Source organism: Ischnura elegans, chromosome 9 (assembly GCF_921293095.1).
Source record: "Ischnura elegans chromosome 9, ioIscEleg1.1, whole genome shotgun sequence".
In the NCBI taxonomy this organism is placed as follows: domain Eukaryota; kingdom Metazoa; phylum Arthropoda; class Insecta; order Odonata; family Coenagrionidae; genus Ischnura; species Ischnura elegans.
Genome location: NC_060254.1, coordinates 437178 through 461421, shown reverse-complemented (window position 1 = coordinate 461421; position 24244 = coordinate 437178). Strand labels below are relative to the sequence as shown.

The window sequence follows — 24244 nt, the reverse complement described above, 5'->3', positions numbered from 1 at the left end:
GTTCTTTCCTGATTGTTTCTCCACAGACGATGTTGAATCATCAGATTAGCCTGGACACCTCCCTTTAAATGAGAAGAGAGTATGAAGTAAGTTTTGAAATAATGAGATTTATTTTGTTTTTCCTCTTAGATTGATCACTAAAAAATTCCTCAATTAATTCTACTCAGAACTCACAAAAGCATGACACAGTGATTTCGGAAATTATACGCTAATTTCCCCGTTAATTCAAAATCGACCGAACCGCGCGCTGATTATCGCTCTAATTGGAACAGATTCTGCGCTAAGTTCTTCTATCAACGCAGAGTTGACGTATTAGTACTTAATAGAATATATCACTAGGTCCTCCCTAAGGATTATTTTTCACTAGTTTCATCTCAAAACGGACCTTCACATGAGATCCACAACGAAAGTAACGTACTTCAGAATTATAATTATATTTATTATAATATCAATTATTGTAGATCTATCTTTGAATGCAGTGTCAAATAGGCCAATAGGCAGGAAAGGTTATGTTTTCCCAGTCACAAAATGATCTAATGAAAGTTTATATTCACGAGCTGAAATTTTGTCAATTCCAAATTTACGGGAACCCGTGCCCTTTGGATCCTTTGGAGTACTAAGAATCCTATTTTGGATTTTTTGGGTGGGAAAGACTCCCAATTGTTGGAAAACGAGAATACGAAGTCTTATTGGCCGGATATCTGGTTTGTTTTGACGTATCTCTGGCAATGAGGGTTAATAGGATATGGTCCCATGATACATTGAAAGTGTACTTCATTTTGGTTGATATGGAGGGGCGGTTGGCCAGGTGGGCTGGTATGTAATTTCAAGGAATGTATTCTCCAAATAGAAATTAAAACATTATGCGTTAATACATTTTATAATATGTTAAATTCTCACTTTTCAAAATATTCTTTCCTAGGTAATTGCTATTTTTATCAATTTTTGTATGGTTTTTAAGTGTCAGAATAGTGTCCAAATCCAATTTCCGGGCATCCAATTTCCTAAAATTTTCCAGGGTAGACTCCTTGAATCCTCCGGTAAAGATGCCCCTCCATCGTGAACCCCATCCGAGGGCCCCCAAGCACCCCAGACCGCCCCTGCTTATATGCATGGGTTTTGTGAAAATAAATTGATCGTCCCTAATGGGCATTGTAGTAACGTTATTGTAAACCATATAAATGAAATTTACAAGTTTGGCCACAGAGAGTAGAGTTTTACATTAGGTATCTGCCAGGAGAGACGTAACTTCCCGTACGTCTCATCGACAAAGGGCTCTTCGGGTTGATGAATGATGATGATTTAACCCAATGTAAGTTTCTTGCCCTGCGTCATTTGCGGGCATATTGGCCGCTGTGTCATGCCCTTGGCCGGTCCCAGCCCTATCGATCCGCTCATTGGCTGGCCCTACGACTGCAGCGCCCCATGCGGTATCCTCCGAGATGGAAGACGGAAGACACTACCTCTCCACACCACCTTCAGTTAGACTGCGGATAGAATGATATTCTTATGGAAAATTTTACGTAGAAGTAACAGGAAAGTGGTAAATAAAGAATATTCTAATCCACTTGTTTCTTTGAACGGCATACTAAATTAATCTGTGAAACAGTATGTAAAGCATGATGAACCATGATTAGCGATTTTTTTGTAAATACGATAATGTATGTATGGATGTTCTCGTTTCTAACTAAATATCAGTAGTCCAAATGGCGTTTTATGAGAAAATTTTCATGATATCCCTGTAAGAACATATACAAAAACAAGGCTACTAATTAGAAACAGTTGAGAATCGAAATTCGGATGTTCCGACCCGTGCATCTCGGAGCCCACGTATCGGAAAAAATGCTCGCGGTGGAAGAAGCAAGGCGCATACTCGATTAGATCATGTTGGGATCGATTATATCAGGAATGACCAACATCAATGCGAGGTTACGTTGACTGATTTTTTAAAAAGTAAGGACGCCTCATTGTATATTTTACTCTTTAAATATATACGAAAAATGATGAAGGGAAGGGTATCGAAATGCGGTGCTGCAGATGAATAAAGAGGATCAAAGGGATCGTTCGAGTAAGTAACGAGGAGGCCCTGAGAACAGTGAGAGGTAAGGGACGCCTTGTGATAACTCTAATAAGAAGGAGACATTGTCTTAATGTCTTAAGATATGCCATATCTTGAGAGGTTGGAGGGATGATGAAGATAATCGCCCAGGGACAAGTAGATTGTAAGGACGTAAAAGTAAGACCTCGAATAAAATAGATGGAATAGGAATAGGAGCATGTAAAAGAGGATAAACTCGTAGATGTGAAAAGATTAGCTGTCGGGAGAATAAGGAACATGCACTTTTTTTTTAATTACTAGAATAAGAAGGTCCCTACCTCAAATGTACTCGCCGAAAATTTCGCGAATTTCGAAAATTCACACTTAGAAATTTTTCAAAAATGATCGTGAAAAGTTAAAGTCCAGAACTACATGTTAATTCCCTATGGTGACGTCAGTTTCCGGTCCCCATCCCACTGGCCGCCTCGGCGTCGCTCGCTACATCCGGTGTAGATAAGAGCTTCCTCTCTCTCTGAGAGAGTTGAGTGTGGGGGAAATTCCAAGATGGCGCTGAGCGCAATGACAAATGACAACACAAATGCGTATTATAACGAATTAAACTATTTATTAACCTTTAACATAGAATTGAACATCACCAAACACACCAATGGATGCAGAATCTGGTGTTAAATTACTTTTACAAAATACAATTAAACGATCTTCAGGTTTAAATTTCATACACCTCTTAGAAGTTAATACATTGGAAGAAACAGTGGTACAATGTTCCTTTTGATAAGATTGAAAATTATTCATTTGAATGGTTTTATAACACAAAACATCTGATGAAGGAAAACTCTCCAAACCACCAATATTCATGGTAACATTATTGGGTATCCTTGCGAAGCAAATAGTAAGCCAATATGATCCTTGTGCATTATGGTCATTACCAACAGCAAAGGTATACTTAAATCCAAAGAGAGTTCCAATAGTATCAGCAACCCACACGTTAACAGCTCCAGCATATTAGCCTTCAATACAGTGCAGTCCTTGATTATTTTCTCCACAGGTCTCCGAGGAGCCCATCTTCTTACAGAGCGGTACTTAGGCATGGTGTACCAACACTGACGTCACAAGTGACACTCAACTCTCTCAGAGAGAGGGGCCACTCTTATCTACACCGGATGTAGCGAGCGGCGCCGAGGCAGCCAGTGGGATGGGGACCGGAAACTGACGTCACCATAGGGAATTAACATGGAGTTCTGGACTTTTAACTTTTCACGATAAACTGAAAAATTTCTAAGTATGAATTTCCCGTACGTACATAAGTTTTATTTCTCGGATGGCCACCAAATTTAAGATGTAACACTCATTTCACCTCGTAAACAACCCTAGAAATGTACCTAATAGTCCATCGATTGTAGGATTACATTCATAAAGGAAGGTGGCTATTCATGGGAATAAATACTGATTACGATTACGAAAAACATGAACTTGAGTAAGTACAGCATAAATAGTACTTGAAACTTATTTCTGTGTCTATCAAATACTTTTTTTTTACCTTTTCACGATCATTTGGATCTCAACTCCGGCCGATTAGGGAAAACTATCTAATTGTAAGTTCCGCATAGTAGGTGACTAAGTAAATACATAGGATAGATTTTCAGCTAGCAATGGATATAATAAATGTTAATGGACAATAAATTAATATTTTAAAATGTTCGTAAAATAATTTTCATTGATCGCATAATTATTTACCTGCCTTATTTTACTCCCGCATCGCGCTAGTGACGAAGCAATCATTGTTTTTCGGAAAATCAGCCGCCATAAGGAAGTCGACCAAAAGTAAACTGAGGTATTGTGCCCTCTTAAATCCCTCTTAAGTCAATTTGTCCTTTGAGGAACTACTACAAAGCTCGTTGATGATTTTTACTTCTTCATCTTGGAATCAAGGCTCTACCGCTCCACTCTCTTAGCGAAGTGAATCGTGTACCGTGCGTCAGAAGGCTTTTTCGGTCACGTGACTTCAAGCGATATTCGAGCATTTTTACTTAGCATTTATTGAAGTTTATGGAGCACTAGGAGAGTTTTGGCTTATATATTTGGACTCGTGAGAAAATTTTCTATTCAATGAGACTAACTAGCATGATGAAAAATTTCATGCATGTTCCCCAACGGTGTGGAGCTGCGTGAAACCAATCATAGAATTGTAAGGGGAGGTGATTGAGCTCTTTTAAGCTATCTTCATCCTCCGATGATGGCCAAAAGTGATAAAAATCGCTGATGAGAATAGGGATTGCAAGATGCAAGTGTCGGAATAAATCGCTCATTGGCACACCCCTTCCTATTATCCATTCGCCGCGAAAGGCATTCCTCTCTCCTATCCGGCAGAATCAGCAGTACTTGGAACCCAGTCATCCGCTACATTTCGTTATCCAGTCCTCACACCCTCCGCCCAAGTGCAAGTGTCGGAATAAATCGCTCATTGGCACACCCCTTCCTATTATCCATTCGCCGCGAAAGGCATTCCTCTCTCCTATCCGGCAGAATCAGCAGTACTTGGAACCCAGTCATCCGCTACATTTCGTTATCCAGTCCTCATACCCTCCGCCCACCCATCCCACCTGAAATAAAAGCAAGAACATATCCCAGCATCATTCCCTTGAAGAAGTGACCAGCAGTCGGTCGCGAAACGTCGGGGCAATTTCCACTTATACGACACGCGCCATGCACCCGCGTGTCACTCTTTTTTTATCACTATGAACCGCGAAAGCTTCAATCAAAAAACTCATTAACTTTGTTGTATTTTACTTGTAACATGACATAAACTTTCACTCGGTAGGATGTCAGTAGGACAGTCACCAGTGTGCGGCATGCAAAAGGATCCCCACATTCACGCTCCTCATGGAACAATGGAAAAATAAAGCACGGAATCTACATCTCCTTAAGGGGACTGGATACCACGCCAGAAAAGTGCCGTTGCAGCAAGCTACCATTTAGGTCGCTAGGGGGCCATTTTTGCATGTAACGAGGAACTGTTTCCACTAAAAAACATAGGATATATGTAGCCTTGGTTTGTATGTCTTCACAGTTGCACACGTAAAAACCTATTAGGAGAAAAAAATTGTAAACTTCCCAAAAAAATCGCCTTTTTCTCGTGAGAATTACTCCGCTCCAAATTGAGACTCAGAGATGATCAAACATTTGAGCCAAGGCTGCGTCTTTCATAATTTCAAATATATATACCGGTAGAGCGTGCATGCAACCAGATTCGCGTTATGTTCTTGAGCGTGATGGATGTTTTGGCCTTTCTACGGCTCGACGTCTATCACAGCGCTGGCGGGGACCTGGCGCTGTCGTCTTCCAGAGAAGGATCCCCCCACCTCCACTTCCCCTCTTTTTGGCGGTCTCTCTCCTTCCCTTCTCTCTCCCCCACTACCAATCCCTTGCCTTCCTTCCCCTCACACTGCTCCACTACGTCGGGCGTCATATTCGGAGAAAAAAAATATTTTGTTTCGGGAGGCTGGAGAGTTCAAGCGTGCTACGAGAGCAAGATACACCTGTGTTTTTCGACGGGTCAGTGTCGAGATTGATTGTGGATAGCAGATTATGGAAAAACCAACTCCATACCTGAAGTGGAGATATCGTAAGTGTTATCAGCCGAAGAAGAGGAAATATCACCCTCCAAAACCTAAGGAAGCAGGTAATTTCACAATGAAATTCAATTCATTTTGCGTTTAAAAAATGACTCTCTTGTATTAATAGTGTACCAATTATTTAAGCTTCAAGAAAAATAACGAGAATAAAAATTCCCTCCTTTGCCTGAAGCCTTATTACACATTTATTTTGTAGCAGTTGAAACCGGAAGCGTTCATTCCGAAGAATCATCGCCATTGGGTTCCGGAACAGGTGTAGTGGAAAGGTAAATATTGCTGCAAAATAATTACATTAAATCTTATACCTACGATTTAGTTGATAATAGTTCAGAAATATTCAATGGAGCGCTAATTGCTAATTATAATTAACGTGTAAATTACATCACCGTCAGCAAATTCGTTTTCTCAAAATTCGTTTTTTCCCCTTAGGCCATCATCACCTCAGCCTGGATGCAGCAATTGGCATGGTGGAGAAATGGACCCTAAGGAACAGGATGAATATCGACGAGCTGAGCAATCAGACGTAGACGATTGCCTTCTCAGAGTTGAGGATCATTTGGAAAAAACGGATAGGTAATTGCAATAAGACTGGTGGATTTGTTGATTCGGTTAGGTTGAATTACTCGGAACATAATTTTGAAAACGCAAACTCACAGAATTGAAAAACGCATTTTAATGTAGTTCACCGTCTCCTATTTTGTACGCCCCTAGTTTAATATATAATGTCACCAACAATCCTGTAGAGTCATACAACTCTTACGTAGCTAATGTGCATAAAATATTTGTTCATTAGAAGCTCTATGCATTCATTTTCTTTCAATACTTTAGTTGGAAGTTAATTTTAAAACTTGAATATTTAATATATTTTTATCATGAAATCATTCACGATCAAACAACATCGCTCTCAAGTAATGAAATCCTCTTTATTACAGGTGATGGTGATAGTAGCATAATGCAAAGGCTGTCTAGGGAAATGCCATATGGGCAGCACTTACCAGTGCAAAAAGTAGAATGCGTCAACCACCTACTTAGAAATTACAGCAGTAGACTGCAAGATATTGCACGACGGCCAAGAAATTCAAAAGGGGTAGTGCCCGTTGGGTACAGGAGAACAATAAACAATAACTTGCAAAGATTGAGGGTAGCTGTGAGTGGGGCAATCTCCTTCAGAGCGAAAATGGCTGGGTCGGAAAGGGTCAAACTCCTACAGAAGGACATAGAGCAAGGATCGAATCATGTTTTTGGTGACCATAATAAATGTGACAAATATTATTGCAAAGGGCCCAAAGAAGGAGAGGAAAAATTGGTCCCTCATTTCATTAGTTGCGGCATATGGGAGGATATCATCTATGCCAACAGTCTATTATCTCGTCACTCCGCTAGTTTGATATATAACGTGACAAACAATCTTGCGGAGTCCTACAACTCTTATGTAGCTAAGTACGTAGGAGGGAAAAGGTTAAATTTATGTTTAAGGGGGGCCTATGAAACTAGGTGTGCCATTGCATCGGTAGCCTTCAATGTGAAAGATGATGTACATGGCATAATTCATAAAGGACTGACGAGCAAGAGCCCAGGAGAATGCCCAAAAAAATTCTGTTTCCTCCAAAAGGAATAGGGAGTACATAAGAAAGCGACGACTGGAATTCTCTGAAACTTCAAAAAAGAAACGTCTGCGAATTGAGGGACCAGGCAAACATTATGGGCTTGTTCCTGATGTACAAAGTGACATCGCATTGGCCAGCCAAGATTCCATGAATAATTTCCTATCATCACTAAAAATGGATAAAACCTCAAGGGAAAAGTTGGAGAGGGAAACACAAGACCAAATGCTCAATGCGACGTGGCAGTCGGAAATGTGGAAAAGGTTGACGGCCTCTTTCTTTGGCCGTATTTGCAATTTAAGGCCCACAACATCTAGGGAGAAAGTGGCAGACGATATTTTGTTTCCTTCCTTCAGAGGAAACAAGACTACAGATTGGGGAAATGCTAACGAAAAATCTGCCATCAGGGAATATGAGTCTTTAATCAAATATAAAGTTTAACCCGCTGGTCTCTTTGTTGATGACAAATTACCTTCTTTGGCTGCTAGTCCTGATGGGGTGATATCTGATGGTGAAGGCTTGGTTGAAATCAAGTGCCCCTATAATTGTAGGTATATTACTCCTGAGGAAGGAGTTAAAAATAAAAGAGCTACCTTCATGGAAGTGAAAGAAGGAAAATATAAGTTACGCAGGAGAAACAGATATTTTTATCAAGTACAGGGACAGCTGGAAATATGGGATAAACAATATTGCGATTTCATTGTGTGGTCTCCTCATGGGATTATAATTGACAGAAAGCAGTTTTGGGCCACAGCAATGGTGGATAAATTAAAAGAGTTTTACCTGAACTTTATGTTGCCTAAAATATGCCAGAATACACCTGGTTACAATAAATAATTGTACCGGAGTTGATGTTTTTTAATCAATACTTTCCCTCAACTTTTTACCCTTCATTTCTCTTTGCACACCGGCCTCCTGGAGACTAAATATGGTAATATTTTATCCCTGTATATCGCGGTGCGGCCAACAGCAGCCTTCTGCCCCGGCCACTGGTTTTTCCTGGATTATTGCATATATATTATGGCATGGCTGAGTAAGACGCATTTTTCTTTTCTCGACCAATTTTATAAATTAATTAATATTGTAACAAATTTAAGTGCGACTTCCATTAGTGCTTACAATATGCTATACATACATCGAAATAAATAATAGCTTTCAGCCGCGCGAACCGCATTGTTTATCGAGTCACGCGCGCATCAAAAGTTTCCGGCTTCAGCCTTAAGGCCGTTTTACACGAGGCACGGAATTGCGCAGGTAAGAGCTGCATTAATTTCTAAAATGGCGCGGAATTGCGCGAATGCATGAACGAAATTAAAACAGTGGCTATTTTGCCGTCTCGCATCCACGCATTCTCGCATGTGTTCTAGCAATTCACCGCTTTACAGGTAGCAGAGAGAAAATCCAGGTAGCTTAACTGGCTAAAGCACTCGGCCGGAAATCGAGGGATCCGGGTTCGAATCCCGGTCAAGGCGAATGATTTTTTCTCTGTGGATTTTTCGCACAATTGTGCATTGCGGGTGACTCCCGTAAAGTTATCACCGTGGCTAGTCCCGGTATACTTAAATTCGTCAAAGAGAGAACACCTCTATGTGTTCAAAGTTCGGACTTTACTCTCCGGCTGTGGCGCCGTGCGCACGATTTGGACTGCTCGTCGCATAATATGCTCAGCAGTCCATACCACCTTGTCCGGTATAGTCCACAAATTTCCACAGGGAAGAATGACGCCTCGGTAGCTTAACTGGCTAAAGCACTCGGCCGGAAATCGAGGGATCCGGGTTCGAATCCCGGTCAAGGCGAATGATTTTTTCTCTGTGGATTTTTCGCACAATTGTGCATTGCGGGTGACTCCCGTAAAAGTTATCACCGTGGCTAGTCCCGGTATACTTAAATTTGCTCACTAAGATTCAAATATTCACTAATGGGCGAAATGTTATAGTGGTAAGGATCTTTTTTTACAACTTCCTTCCTCTTTCAATCTACAAAACAGAGAAAGTTGGTGAGCAATGAAAACCTTTCCTTTCCCATTACATTGAGAAAAAATTGAGTCTCGAGTACATGTTTTCCGATGAAATGCATTCTGAAGCTTGGTTTCTTATTTATTCCCATCAATATGAGCAACCCTAGAAATAATTTTATTTCCACCAGAGTTGTGGGAACCCACTTTTGAAAGAGCATTTTTTTGCTTTGGAATTTTCTTTGTAAATTTTAAAGAAACTATGCCACGTAGCGGTTTGTCTCCGTCACTATAATTGTAATTATTTCATCATCGAAAAATAACTCCAATTCCAAGGATCCTTTTTACACGAATAGGCGATATTTCTTTTCAACTAAATCACACGCAAAAGTTGGAGGCGCATCTTCACAGCCGATCTCTTCCCAATTATTTTCTTGAAAATTCACAGAAAAATGAGATGGTATAAATCTTCGAACCTGGAGTCAAGGGAGTATCCAATTGAATCTTATGAAGTCGTATCAGAACATTCTGCACTCTTTTATTCCAGAATGTCAAGTACACTCTGATCGGACCACTCACGAGAGCTACAAGGCATGGTCAACTAAGAAGGGGTTCAGATACGGAAGGGGACCAGGGCGAAAAAAATAAAACCACCGAAGCAAACGTAAGCGTGAAAAAAACTCCAACCTTCAGCTTCCAACGTCATAAAAAAGATACCAGATGCTGGCAGGTCTTCGAGGTTCCGAGAACTATTGAGTGACAATGCCTGGACGGCCCAAGCCTTCACTATCATTTCCACGATGAAAGAGAAAGGAAAAGATGAGACAGAAGATGAGATGATAATGAACCACAGAGGAAGGCATTCAGCGTCCCAACATTGAACACACAATCGCTAAGAAAGCACATAAATCGGAGCGTAGTGGAAGAATATCTTCCATGACCGTCCACGAGACGCCGTTCCTAGAGGAAACATCCTGGCGTCAGCTGGAAAAATATTCTAAAAAAATTCGAGCCCACAAACAGAGGCAATTAAGAGGAACAGAACGAATTCAGGCAGATATGTCTCACATGTATACTCACTGAAAGTACATATATGGAAGATGTGAATGACTAATGAAACTTTCAAACTCATACAGTGTGTCTTTCACGCTTCAGGCATGGCATTCAGAAGAAGCGGAGGCTGGTTCGCGCACGCTGAGGGAACGACCACCGGCATTTAAAGTCACGCTTGAGGGGTTAAATAGCAATAATAGTACTCCCTCGTTTGTACCGGCGAAAGAATACCGGTATACTGGTACATTCGTAATTTATAAAATTTGTTAATAAGTGGAAAATAAACGTTCGTATTAATATATTATAATTATCCGGTGTTTCCGAAAATTATATTATTATATAGGACGATTACACTGAAAAAGTCATTCACAGGCATTTATACGAAAACCCATCGGAAAACTTCATCGGAGGCTCGATTATCTAATTGTGGAACGGTGATAGCGATGTAGTTGTCAATGGCAACGTTATACAAACGATTTCGGGGCATACGTTTTAATTTTTGGTGTTTTCCTAGCGAATGATAAATTTGAAGTTCTCTCAGACAAGAGTAAGACACTGTCAGCAGAACGTCTTCTTATTCAAACACCCGACGGTGTCAATCCGACACAAACTTTGGCTACTTATACAACAACCACTCACTTGGTGCCCGAGAAAGCTTTTGTCATTTTAATTTCTGCTATATTTATGTGTGTAAAAATATTTTTACACTTGTCTCATGTAAATACGTAGTAGTTTTTACATTTATAGAATCGGAATTAGTTAATGCCTAAAATACTGCGATCGACTAAAATTAGATGTGTAGGTCACATTTCTGTGTAGTTTAGAAATATATATACATTGAACGGTTCAATAACATTGATTCTCTTGCCTTCTGTGTCTAAAAAAATCTTTTATGGCCATAGTGATAAACAGTCAAAACAGTCAAGCATGTAGCTATAGTCAAAACACGTAATAACTTTGAACTGGATATTTGGCTGAAATTCTCGTAAAATTACTTTGCAAGTCGTATTTAATTCGAATATTTTCATTTGTAATTGACACTTTAAGATCATTTAACACAAATGCAGAAAAAATGTGAATCGTGTTATCAAATCTTCATGAATACTGTAAATTATGCCGTCATTGTTAATAGTTATGTTCTTCAACATTTATTTCGCTTGTAATATTATCAACGCTCAATTACTTTAGTAGTTAGCTGATTGATAAAACATAAAATGGCAGCGCTGTCAAAGTACCTCCACACAAGTACCGGTATTTCTAGTATCGATAAGGTAGTACCGCTTTTAAATACTGCCAAGTACTACCGGACTCTCGGTACAACCTATGAGTATTTTTTCCTCAACCTCAGAGAGAGACCCTTTTGTTGTTTCCACCTTGCTGTCGAATGTGATTTGATTCTGGGAAAGTAGAAAATGGAACAACCGACTAGTTACGTGAAGTGGAGATATCGGAGAGTAACCGGCTAAAGAAAAGGAAATATAACCCTCGAAAATCATAGTAAATGTGATATATATTATTGCAAAGGGCCCAAAGAAGGAGAGGAAAACTTGATCCCTCATATCATCAGTTGCGGCTTATGGGAGGATATCGATTATGCTAACAGTCTCTTATCTAGTCAGTCCCCTATATTTTTATTATATATAATGTCACTAACAATCTTGCGGAGTTCTACAACTCTTACGTGGCCAAGTACATAAGAGGGAAGAGAGTAAATTTATGTCTAAGGGGTCCTACGAAACTAGGTGCGCCATTGCACCAGTACCTTCCAATATGAAAGACAATGTGCATTTTTCACAAAGAACTAATGGACAAGAGTTGAGGAGAATTTACAAAAAACATTCTTTCCTCAGAAAGGGATAAGGAATATATGAGGAAAAGGCGTATGGACTTATCTGCAACATCCAAAAATAAACGTCATCGAATAGAGGGATCAGACAATCATTATGGAATCATTCGTGATTTCGTGATGTTCAAAGTGACGTAACATTGGCCAACCACGATTCAATGAGCGATTTCCTTTCATCAGTAAAAATGAAACAAAGGTGGCGTGAAAATTAAGAGAAGGAAACTAGAGATCAAATGCTCAATGGGACGTGGCGGTCAGAAAAGTGGAAGTGGTTCAAGCCTCTTCCTTTGGTCGTACGTGTAATATTAGGAAATCAAACATCAAAATTGGCTGACGATGGTTTGCTTCCTTCTTTCAGAGGAAACTAGGCAACCGATTGGGGAAAATGCCAATGAAAAATCTGCCATCAGGGAATATGAGAGATCAAGCAAAAATAAAGTTTTGCCCGGAGGTGTCTTTGTTGATTAAAATGTACTTTTTTGGCTGCTAGTCCTGATGGGATAATATCTGATGGCGAGGTCTTGGTGGTACTAATATTACTCCTTAGGAAGAAGTTGAAAATAAAAGTTACCTTCATGGAAATAAAAGAAGGAAATTATAAGCTACGCAGAAGAAGCAGATATTTCTACCAAGTGCAGACAGCTAGAAATATCTAATAAAAATATTTTGATTTTATTTGGGGGTATCCTCATGGTATTTTAATTGAATTCCGAGGGAAAATCATTTTGGGCCAAAGAAATGATGGCAAAATTAAAGGAGTTTTGCGTGAGCTTTATGATGCGCAAACTATTCCAGAAGACATCAGGCTATGGTAAATAATTGTACCGAGTTGATGTTTTTTCATTTGAACCAGCACTTTCCTCTCAGATATTTATCCTTAATTTTCTACATACCCACACGCCTTCTGGAGACAAAATATGGTGACATATTTATCCCTGTACATCGCGGTGCGGTCAACAGCAGCCTCCTGCCCCCGCCACAGGCTTTTCCCGGATTATCGCAAGTGTGGCATAACTGTGTAGGACACATTTTTTCACCACCAATTTTAAAAATTTATTACAATTGTAACAAATTTAAGTACGACTTTCTCTTCTTAAGTTCTTACAATATGCAATACATTGAAATAATTATTAGCTAACAGCCGCGCGAGCCACATTGTTTTGCAATTACATGCGGGTCAAATGTTTCCGGACATGGCCTTAGAGATGGGACTCCAACAGGGTAATGAGATCGCAATACACGAAGGTACTAATACCACCTCGAAATACCCTCTACCAATTATGAACTGATTCGAATTTTTTTCCCAGAAAAGATCAAATGCTGAGGCACGAATTTCATTTTCTCCGAGTATCTTCAAATGAGTGGGATAAAAAATTGAGGATACCATGTCTCTTCAGTTTACTGAGATTTTAGTGCCGATGACAGCACCACAGACTTCATAGTTAAGAAAAAATTGAAGTTGGCAGGATCTCAGGGGAGTTCAGCTTGAATAGCTAGGTGTATAAGAATTTTAATGAATATAATTATAAACACGTTTTTGCCTCTTATGAAATTCAATAATTGGTTAAAACTTTCACGGTCCATGGTATTAAGATCCTTATTTTTTTTGGGTTTACCCGTGTCACAAATTAAAATTCCAACAGTTTCGTCGCCGCTGCTGGAGACTTCATCAGGGCGAACTTGCAGCGGGGACGAAAGTGTTGGAATTTTAATTTGTGACACGGGTAAACCCAAAAATAAGGATCTTAATTCAATAATTGTAAAAATTTTATAATTTTAATATATTTTTCCTACTTAATGTATAACTTGGAGTTTGCACGGCGTGTGAAAACCTTTCACCATTGGAGTTGAATCGATCAAAATAGAGGTAATTTAGGACTCTTCTCAGCTGTAATAAAAATTGTACTGTCGTTGCCATCTTAGGAAAAATTTAGAAATGAAGGGCGCGGTAATATGTATTACTGAAGTAATAAAAACGTAAATTTTGTGATGGATTGCTACAAAAAACGGTAGAAAGAAAAAGGAAACTGCAATTTACGAAAGTCATACACGATTTCTAGCTTTCTCGTTACGATCTATTATGTTGTGCAGTATTGCTTACCGACGCGGAATAAGTCTCGTCATACGTCCTAATTTTATATTTGTATAATGGAGTCTTTTGTTTACGATACACCGATGCTTTCACAAATGCAGAATGAAGAAAGACCTTTGAACCCTGAAGAAATCAAGAGGAAATAAATGCAGGAAATACCCAAAGCAAAAGATACCGAGCGAGGGGCTGACCACCCAACGTAACACATTTTTGTAACACAAGGCTGTGGCTCTCGAAAGTTTAGCCAGAACTTTTTTGCATTAAAATAAGGCTCCAATTTTCCAAGTTAATTATCCCGGGAAACAAGGAAAAGTAGTCAGCCATTAACACTCCCTTACTTGGCTCCATAAGTGTCGCTCATGCATTCAGAAATTGGTTTTTCAGCAAATATTTTAGTTTATAGTTTGATCATCTATCGAAAAGTTATTATTCAGCTGTATTTAAAATATAATGCTTAAGAAAAACATAAAATGTATTTCGTCCTAACTGAAGGATATAGTTTTAGGCATAAAACTATGCCAAATATCAATTAAGGACGTGTATCTAAATTTCGAGACTTTCGAGAGTCTCGTGGAAGTGGTATCGTCTCGTCTCGTCAAAAGGTGGTCTCGTCTCGAGTCTCGTCTCGAATTCTACCCTACGGTCTCGTCTCGAAAACGAGACGAGACTCGAGACGAGACGAGAAAGTCTCGAGTCTCGCGGCAACACTACATCATCATATTATAAGCAACTAAGATGGATCAAGGTCAAATTCACTAGAGAATACCTTCTGGGATCGTTTTTGTTTATTCTATTGAAAAACAAATCACCCAGGTGGCTGTATTATTTGTTCCTTAATTGTCTCTATAATGTACACTAGGTCTAATCCGTATACTTTATATTTCCTTTCACTACTGTTTACAGTCAACCTTTTCTCGTTACCGCTTGTCCGATTTGGAATGAGATACCAACTTATGCCAAAAATTGCACACTTATCTGTCAAAACCTTTAAACTAAAATATCATAATTTTTTACTATCTCGATAATAGCATAAGTTGCTCTTATTTTGTCAAATTTGTGTTCTGGTTATTATGGTTCATTTTTTTGCAATAGCGTATATTTTTGTTCAGTTGAGAATATGTGACTTTTCTTTGTGTTTTTTTTTTAAATTCAGCTCGGATAATAGCTCAATTTGCCTTTTTTTTTACTATATTTCATGCATTTGCTATGATCGGTTATGTCATAAAATTGAATATCATTGTAATCATTTACATTGTATTTAATGTAATGTGCTAGCAAACTGCAATTTATTTATGTAATTCAATATGATTTTTGTTCTTACGGAATTTTTCCTGAACAAAAAATGTTTTTCTATTTATCTGTCCACCTAATCGTTCCTTTGTTTTGCAGCAGATGCACCCGCTCGACTTGTTTGACGAAGATGATGTTCGCGAGGCGGACGCGGATGATGGAACCGAAGAATGCTACGGGCGCAAGTGCACCTCGAATGAGCACTGCTGCCCTGGCTCCATCTGTGTCGACATGGATGGAAGTGCGTGCTTACATTTTCTTTTATATGCTTAGATCCCTTCTTTGCTTATGACAAAAATAATTTATTTTTCCAAGGATTATGTACATGATAAAGACGTATCAACATGAAATGACGAAGACAATAAAACCAAACACGGAGAAATTGGTTGAGAATATTCTACAATTTCTAATTCATTATGTAGGCATTCAATTTACATACTCAGTAAATTAAGTTCTCCATGAGGACATAAGGATTACTTTTTATACACATAGTGATCCAATGTGTTTTATTTGATTGGTAAGTTTGTTGAAAAGTTTAATATCTATTTCCTTTGGGCCAGAGCTAGATGTTCTGATCCTAACACTACCTTTATGCCGGTGTTTTGAGATTCAAGTAAAGTTCGAAATTTAAAATTCAAATAATTATAATTCAATGAACTTAAGAACTTTACCAGAGGTTCAATTTGCTCTTCGCTTGCTGAACCTCTAGAGGCCCTTTCAGCTACTGGTCATCTTGGTGGCTTTCGTGGAGGCGATGCTTCGTATGGGTTGGGCGTAGGAAAATTGATTTAATATTTTTATGCAAATTTCTCGGTGAACCTTAACCAAATGAGGTCAAGTTTTGGAAATATTTTAGATGATAGCATATTCGCAGTGAATTCCCACAAGAGATAAAAAAAACAGTTTGTTTAATCTTATTAAGGCTATAGTGGTAAATAGTAAGTTGTAATTTCACTGCTCAGTATTCTAGTTCACAGTTCTCATTAAATTAGAAAAATATAGTAAAATAGTCCCTGAACGTGTTAGCTTTTGAATAAAGAGTAAGAAGATAAATTCATACTGACTGTACCGCATAATGTTATGACCCAAATTTTTAGTTAATATATTTATGAATTTCTATTCCTTTCCCTATGAAGTGATTAATAAAGCTCGATTTCCTTTCTGAAACTTTGCAGAATAGGCAATGTGCATATATTATGGGAAATGTAAGCATATCACTGAGTAACATGAGAAAAAAGTTAGTTACCCATGCTAAAAGGAAAACACCCTTCTTTACCCTTATTTTTGAACACAATCCTCTCGGCTGACAAAAATTAAATAAGCCTATCCCATATACTATATTTTTTCTTTTTAATATGGCCACCAACGTTTTTATCCCAATGTTACTTTCAAATATAACCTCAAAATAATGGACTGACCTTGACTATGGTAAATAATGTATTTACTGGCTTAAACAATCCCCGAAAAGCACAGTTATCTGGGCAAATATATGTGTAACACTCACAGTTCTATAAGTGTTGATTATTAGTGAGATCAATTGTAGACCAGAGCATTAGTATCAACAATTTCTGGGTATGCTACGTCATGACTTAAACGGCTCAATGTTTAGTTCTAACTGCTGGTAATATCATCAGGAGACAGAAGGAAATGTATCCATTTTTATCTGGTCAGACTGTTGGAATAATTACCATAAATGTCATGGATTTACAAAATAAATATAAATAATAGCGTTTCAGCCTGGTCTCCACTTTCGCTGTCTAGTAAAACTAGATCCAAACAAAGATGGACTCTTGCATTTATACTTCCTTCGATTTCAAGGAAATGCATTTATGGTGAATGAAAGCATATGACTTTCCTCATTATGCCAAACCTGGTCTTAACATAAGGTTTTCCCTGGCAACCTACGGATGCCAGAAGTCGGCATTGTAAAGGTCCTACCAGAGGAAACGGACTCATCCTCTTCAGTCTCCAGGAAACATTCACAGTAGGAAGAATGTAACGTCGAACCTTTTAAGTTCGGTGCTCAGAAGTAGAACAAGACCCAGCTTAATTAATGAGGGATTCTTCTTCTTCTTCTTCTTTGGGACCTCTACTCAACCTTCCTATCCATTTTTTATTGCTCGAGCACAATAGATTTGCAGTGAGCTATTAATATTTCCAGTGTTTTTATGAACAAATATTTTACTTGTAAATGAAAAAAATAAAATACAGAACAGACTGAATTGGTTTACAGTGCGACCCTACAATATTAAATCAAAATTCCATTTGCTGAAAATAATAGAATTGTTATTGTATCTTCAGTATTGTAAGATGTAATATTTGTAGATGCCATTACAGTAATTATAAACAAATTGTTTATTGATTTTAGCTACCTTAGGCATATTTTTCTTATTTTATTTCTTTTCAAGTATGGCTAAATTTACTTATTTCTCTATAAAATTAATGCTAAAGCTTTGTTTTTCCGTGGTAAATTATGCTGCATAAGTAGAATGTGGAATGACATTTTGAAATATATCATGAAAAATTATTCATAGAAACAAACGGTAATTCTTATATCAGATAATATTATCACTCGAAATTTGTTTAACATATAATTAAAATGGAATAACACAAGGATACCACATTTTCACTAAATTAATGATAAATACAATAATTTTTTGTTTTAATAAAATTATTAATGCAGTAGGTGGAATTGCAAATAATACAATTTTCAGCAAATTAACTAACAATACATACTCAAGATGTGATCAAAAAAAGACCGGAATGATTTTATAACTTGTTTATTTCGGGGGATACAGCTTATTCGAACGTGTCACCCTCAATGCCTTGGCTGACGACACGCCTTTGCTAACGTTTGTTTCTTCCAGCGCTCCAACCCTGCCTAGTAAGCTGCCTTAGAGATCCTCTCGAGGTCCGTGGTAAAATTAGTTTTCATTTCCGCAATAGAGTCGAACCGGTGCCCTTTCAAGTTTGATTTTAACTTAGGAAACAGATAAAGTCTGATGGAACCACGCCTGTAAAGTAGGGTGGCTGCGGAAGTTCTGGTTTTAGCGAAAAACTATCGGCGTGTGAGGCAGCGCCACGTGGTGGAAACGGGACGAATTTTGATGCCACGCGCGTCATGCCCTAAATGTCAATCAAAATGGCCCAAAACTAATGCTCACTTCTCCAGCTTCCTCCCTGACATTTAAACGGCGATTTTCCCGCGACAACTCGTCCACAAATTTGGCATGGCTGGAGTCTGGCGATGTGGAGGGCCGTTCGCGAATATTTATATGCCAAGGTTCTGTCCGTTTTAAAACGACTGTAGCACTCAGCTTCATTAACAAAGGATTACTGAATGAATCATTCCAAACGTCTCTCCGTGGCCAGTGGAGCAGCGAGGGGGGGGGGGGGGGTTTGGGAGATAAACCCCCCCCTCCCCCATAGCTCTGAGAAATTTTTAAGTTAAATCCATTTTACCAAATTGGATTGATATTGCTAATAGAATAGTGAAAGGATTAATAAGATATCCCTCAGAAAGCCGTAAAAATCACCATTTTGAACCAATTATCTTTAAATTCCACAATTTATTAATCTCGCACCTGCCGCTTATCCTGGTGGGTATTCCATACCCCACGCATCCCGGTATTAGTTGCACCCAAACATCCCCCCCCCCTTAATTCCTGGCTGCGCCCCTTTCCGTAGCACTTTTGCTAGGTTTGAAACAAAATTTGTCGCTCACACACTGTTCCTATAGCTCCTTCATTGCTACCTTTGCCTGCGGCGACGAGCAGGTTAAGAGCTCAGAGTTAAGACACGTACCGCTGCTGCTAAGTAACGACTCGACGTAAACAAACACCTCTCGCTTTAGTCGTCAGATATGTTGCAAGATGGTGCACTTTGTTTCTTTTCGATGCGTTAAACGGTTTGTGCAGAATAAATTAATCAGTCTGGTCATTTTTTGATCTCACCTTGAGCATATACGCTTGAGTATATAACGCATTACAATCCAACGACTTTTTTTGATTTCCGTGCTGACAAATCGGCAACGATGGCAAATGAATAGCAAAAAAACGATTAAACTGATAAAAATTAAAAATTTTTGATAAAATTTTAGGTGGTCATGACCCCCCGTGAACTATCCGCCTCTGTTTGGGAAAAGTGGACAGCCAACCAGTCCTTGCCTGTTAAGAGTCTATTCACTGTTGTCAGGGACGGCGCAAGCAGGTGCGGGGCTAGGGGCGAACCTTCAGTGCGGGGCCCTTCACTTAAAATATTACACTCTACAAACTCGAGCATTTTGAATCCCTACCACTCTCTGGCTAAGTATGTGTTCCCCTCCCAAATTCAGACTTCGTAATTACGCCGTTATGATACCATCACGCAGTTGAGTTCAAAATAGTATATTACAAATAAAATTTATAATTATATTCATTCATAAAATTATAACGTAAAATAAACATAAAAAGCGCGCTTTTTACTTTAAGTTACTGCATTATTATTCCTTTTTCATAATATTATTTTTTGTCTAGCACAGACTTAACAATACAGTAGTAGTTGAAATTGCGTTTTCAAACTATCGTACATTTTAATTTTCTTTCACGAACGCGGGGCCCCCCGAAGCACGGGGCCCGGGGCAGTCGCCCCGCCCTAAGGCCGGCTCTGACTGTTGTCTGTTCATTCCCTGTGCGGTGACACATACAAACTACCGGCCCCTGTCTGTTGTGTGTCTGTTCAATGTTACCTGTGCGGTGAAACGTACAACCAACTGGCCCCTGCCTGTTAAGAGTTAGTTCACTATTTTTCCCGAAATGCTTGTTGTCTGCCTGTTAAGGAGTACAAACTGTGGGAAGGCTGTTCTTATTTGTTCCCCCTTGTGTGGGGCCCGAGATTATTATCGTACTCTGTTCACTAAATCTCCAACAGGCTTCAACTTCAACTTCAATCTTCAAGGCTATCAACAGGCTTCAAACGGACAGCGAACAGGCATTGTTGTTACAGAAATGGACGGGGTGACTTTTTTGAATCTGTTAAAATGTGTTTTGGTTAACAACACGTATATTTGTGGATTGGAGAGTCCTCCGTTGTTATATTCGTGCTCACCGCAGTTAGTCTGGAGCTGCAAACACAATATATCTTCCACAAGAGTTTCACTTTCTAGTCTTATGCACTATATCACGGATATTATGATATTGTTAGCACTATAAGAATGGGTTATTTTTTGAAAATAGGAAAAGTAAATGGTTTTACCCAACAAATGTTCGTTTTGATGAAATAACACGTGGAATGTGTGGATTTTTTTGCTGTGCAATGTGGGCAGCATATGCCACATGGGGTCATAAGAGCTGTAATTTTTATTTTTTACTATTGAGAGTTCCCAAGTTTTTGCAAAATTCCAAGTTTTCGATTGGGATATTTTATATTCATCCAGCAGCTTGTTAACGACATTGGATGTCAAATAAAGTATTCTAACATGTGTTTTTTGATTAAAATGAATGTATTGTCCGTTGGAACTTTCAGTTTTCATATTTTTCAAATATGCAAAATCTACATCTCCCGGTGTCTCCTGTAGTTGTGGGGTCTTGCCTGTTGCCGTTCGGCCTGCGTCAAGGCGAGCTCTGTCGCCGGGATGGTGACTGTGAGAGCGGCCTGCTGTGCGCCGCTGAGGACGATGACGTCATCGTGGGCCGTGTCGTCTCGGCTGCTGGCAGCAACGGCGAGCAGCAGAACAACCGCCTGTCGGAGGGCGTGATCCGGACGTGCCAGCCCCCCAGCAGGTCACGCAAACTCTATGGTGTGTATGCATGGCTATTATCGAAGTAAATGCTTCTTTAGGTGTGTTAAGAAGCTAAGTATTAAATTTATCAAATACATGGGTTGCGAATTATCTGATCGGTCACATCGTCAAGCTTCCCCTATCGTTACGTAGCAACTGGGTAGAGGAGAAACACCATTGGGAGAGGAAAAAAAATCGTGAATCATTAGGGTAAAAATATATCTCGCCGATGCCAAGTTCTAATATTTATATGTCTACGTGTATGTCCAGCAGCTTACAGTATCCATTCACCTCTTGTAGATTTTTGTTTTCCTAGTTTAATGGTGATGGAAAACTTACAAGATCTCGCTTCAGCCATTTCAACCGACATATCTTATAGTTAACCAATATTGTTCCATAAATATACTTTTCTTATAGTGGAGCGATCCTTATTTATTGAACTGCGGTGGATCATAGACAATAGTTTCAAACGAGCTTTTCGAGCGCCATTTTGAGATACGGGTGCGTGACGTCACTTATGCCGTTGCGTTCCGATTTCGCTATTCTTGCTACGCGTTCTGACAGAATGGGAGTGACCGGAGTTCTTTGAGCCGTCCAAAGTTCTTCCTGTGGTATTTCTTTGTGGTTTCCCTCTCTTTCATTTAATAGAGTGTTATATAGTAGTTTAATGCAAGTGAATAATCATTGTCTTTTTTTGGAGCATAAAATCTTGAATTACTTAGTAACCGTTTGAGCTGCATGAACAAATTTTTCAGGGTAAAACTGTTATCAAAAAGGTCAGCTTTTCTAATGAAGGCCATTCCACTTACTTGATCCATGTGCGTGTTATATTGATACCAATCTCCTTGGTTACGCTTCATTCGCTAATAACTTTTTGTTGAACAAGGCATGAGATTGAAAATCATAGGAAAAAAGTTACAGTTATTACGTGTATTACGATAAAAGTTTAATCAAACGATTGGAATAATTAATGTCGAAGTTATGATCGATGGAAATGTGCATTCGATAGATCCATTTTTTGGCTTAGTATTATAGTTGAGGGGATTAAAGTTTTAACATAATGCTAAAACAGGAATGTTTGGTGCAAAAATATAAATTATTTTGAGGAGTTAAGTTTGTTAATGAAGATACATCGGTATGAAGTTACATCGATAAGTTCCTGTTTCTCTTTTGATAATAACCATACTCGTACCAAAACTTCAGCGTAACACCTGAATGGTAATATCAAATTTCAATTATATTTTAGTTTCCATCATTACCATTATGCATTAATGCAAACCAACATGCATGAATGCAAAGTTAAGGGGAAAACGTCAAATCCCTCTCCCACACGATTCTAGTGCGCGAGATGAGCGAAATTTAAAGAATATGATCCTTACCACGAAGGCCACATTTGGCAATGATAGGCATTTCACGTGATCTGTTTTCCTGAAAGAAAAATCAAATCGAATTTCCTTCAATCCGATTATTCGCTATAAACTTTTTTTATTTAATAATGTGCCAGACTGAAACTCTTAATAAATATAAGAATTAAGGTATGAAATAATGTTAAAGTCAAAGCAAACGAATCCAATGGTAACAGCCGAAGTTACAAGTGTACGCTCGATAGATGCTTTTAGAAACGGAAGTATTTTATCTGGGAAAATAAAAACTATAAGAAATGTTAGGACAGTAACTTACCTTATGCACGTATACATTATAATTGAAAGTAATCCTTACTTAAGAAGTTATATCTTTATGAATTCATATCGATTATTTAAGTTTTATGCTATGCTATTGAACGTAGCCTTCCGATAATTTCAAAGCAGCAGCAGCGGAGTTTTCTTTTATAGCAGCAGTACTAGCTCCCAGCCAATCAGCTGTCTTCTAGTTGATTCAGGAACGGGATGGTTTCTTATAGTATAATTGGCTTCTTTTCTTGAGGTTTCAGTCTAAACATTGCATTGGGTTCGGTGGGGAAAGGAATATGGGAAGGTTTTAGGGCAAATTTGGGAGTTTATTTGGAATAATGTAATCCCAAAGATTCATTAACAGTTCGTTATTGGTTTTGCCAAAAGAATGCTGAAATTTTTCTACTGCGGTTTTAAGAAATGACAAAATTGGTGTTATTTTGAGATCGTTTCGGATTTGGCGGTTTTCTAATGAACCATTTTTATTTTCACAAGTCAATTATGCGCTTCAGATGGGTTGCTGCGGCGTGTAGCCAAACTGGAGAGGCGTACGTTAATAGCGGTTTGATCGAAGAGTTGTAGAGTAAAAGCTTAGTTTTTAAAGCCAGAGGAGAATTCGACTTCATCAGTGGAAATAAAGCGGCGTAGATTCCCTGCGATTACTTAATTGATGACAGGATGTGACAGGACCAGGTGAGGCGTTTATCTAGCGTAACTCCGAGGTATTTTACAGTAGAGCATTTCGGAATACGCTTATTTCCGTAGTAAACATTATGGCCTTCGCCGGCTTTTGGTCGTCTGGAGAAAACTATATGATTGCATTTATCTGCGTTGACGCTGAGTTTCCATTCGGCCGCCCAATCTTCATATTCGTCCAGGTGGTCTTGGAGAATGTCGGTTGTTTTATGCGGATCGGATCCCTGGGCCATTAAGGTTGTATCATCGGCATTCTGATAAAGGCGGGTTTGAGGAAGGGAAGGAGTATCATTAACGTAGAGGTTAAACAAGGTTGGGGAAAGGATTGCGCCTTGCGGCACGCCGGAGGAAATGGAAATAGGATGCAGAGGAATAGATTTGGACAAAAAAGGATCGATCGGAAGTAAAGGATTGATTGATTTTGATTAGGTAAGGAGGAATATTGATATCAGTTAATTTTTTAATAAGGCCCAGAGTCCATACGCGGTCGAAGGCAGCTTTTAGATCCAACAGCACGCAGTGAGAGATCAATCTTGAGTTGAAGCCGGCGGTTATATCTTCTACCAGTCTCAGCACTTGATGAGTAGTTG

The 24244-nt window shown here is 38.9% G+C and overlaps 1 protein-coding gene across 1 annotated transcript in view; it reads left to right on the top strand.

Annotated features, from left to right (window-relative positions):
* LOC124165149 (ITG-like peptide) overlaps positions 1–24244 on the top strand; it is a 119201-nt gene that overhangs the window by 19119 nt on the left and 75838 nt on the right. Inside the window, exons 2-3 of the mRNA XM_046542458.1 lie at positions 15630–15771; positions 21085–21306. Of these exons, the coding sequence (XP_046398414.1) occupies positions 15630–15771; positions 21085–21306 (364 nt within the window). The remainder of the gene's footprint in view (positions 1–15629; positions 15772–21084; positions 21307–24244) is intronic.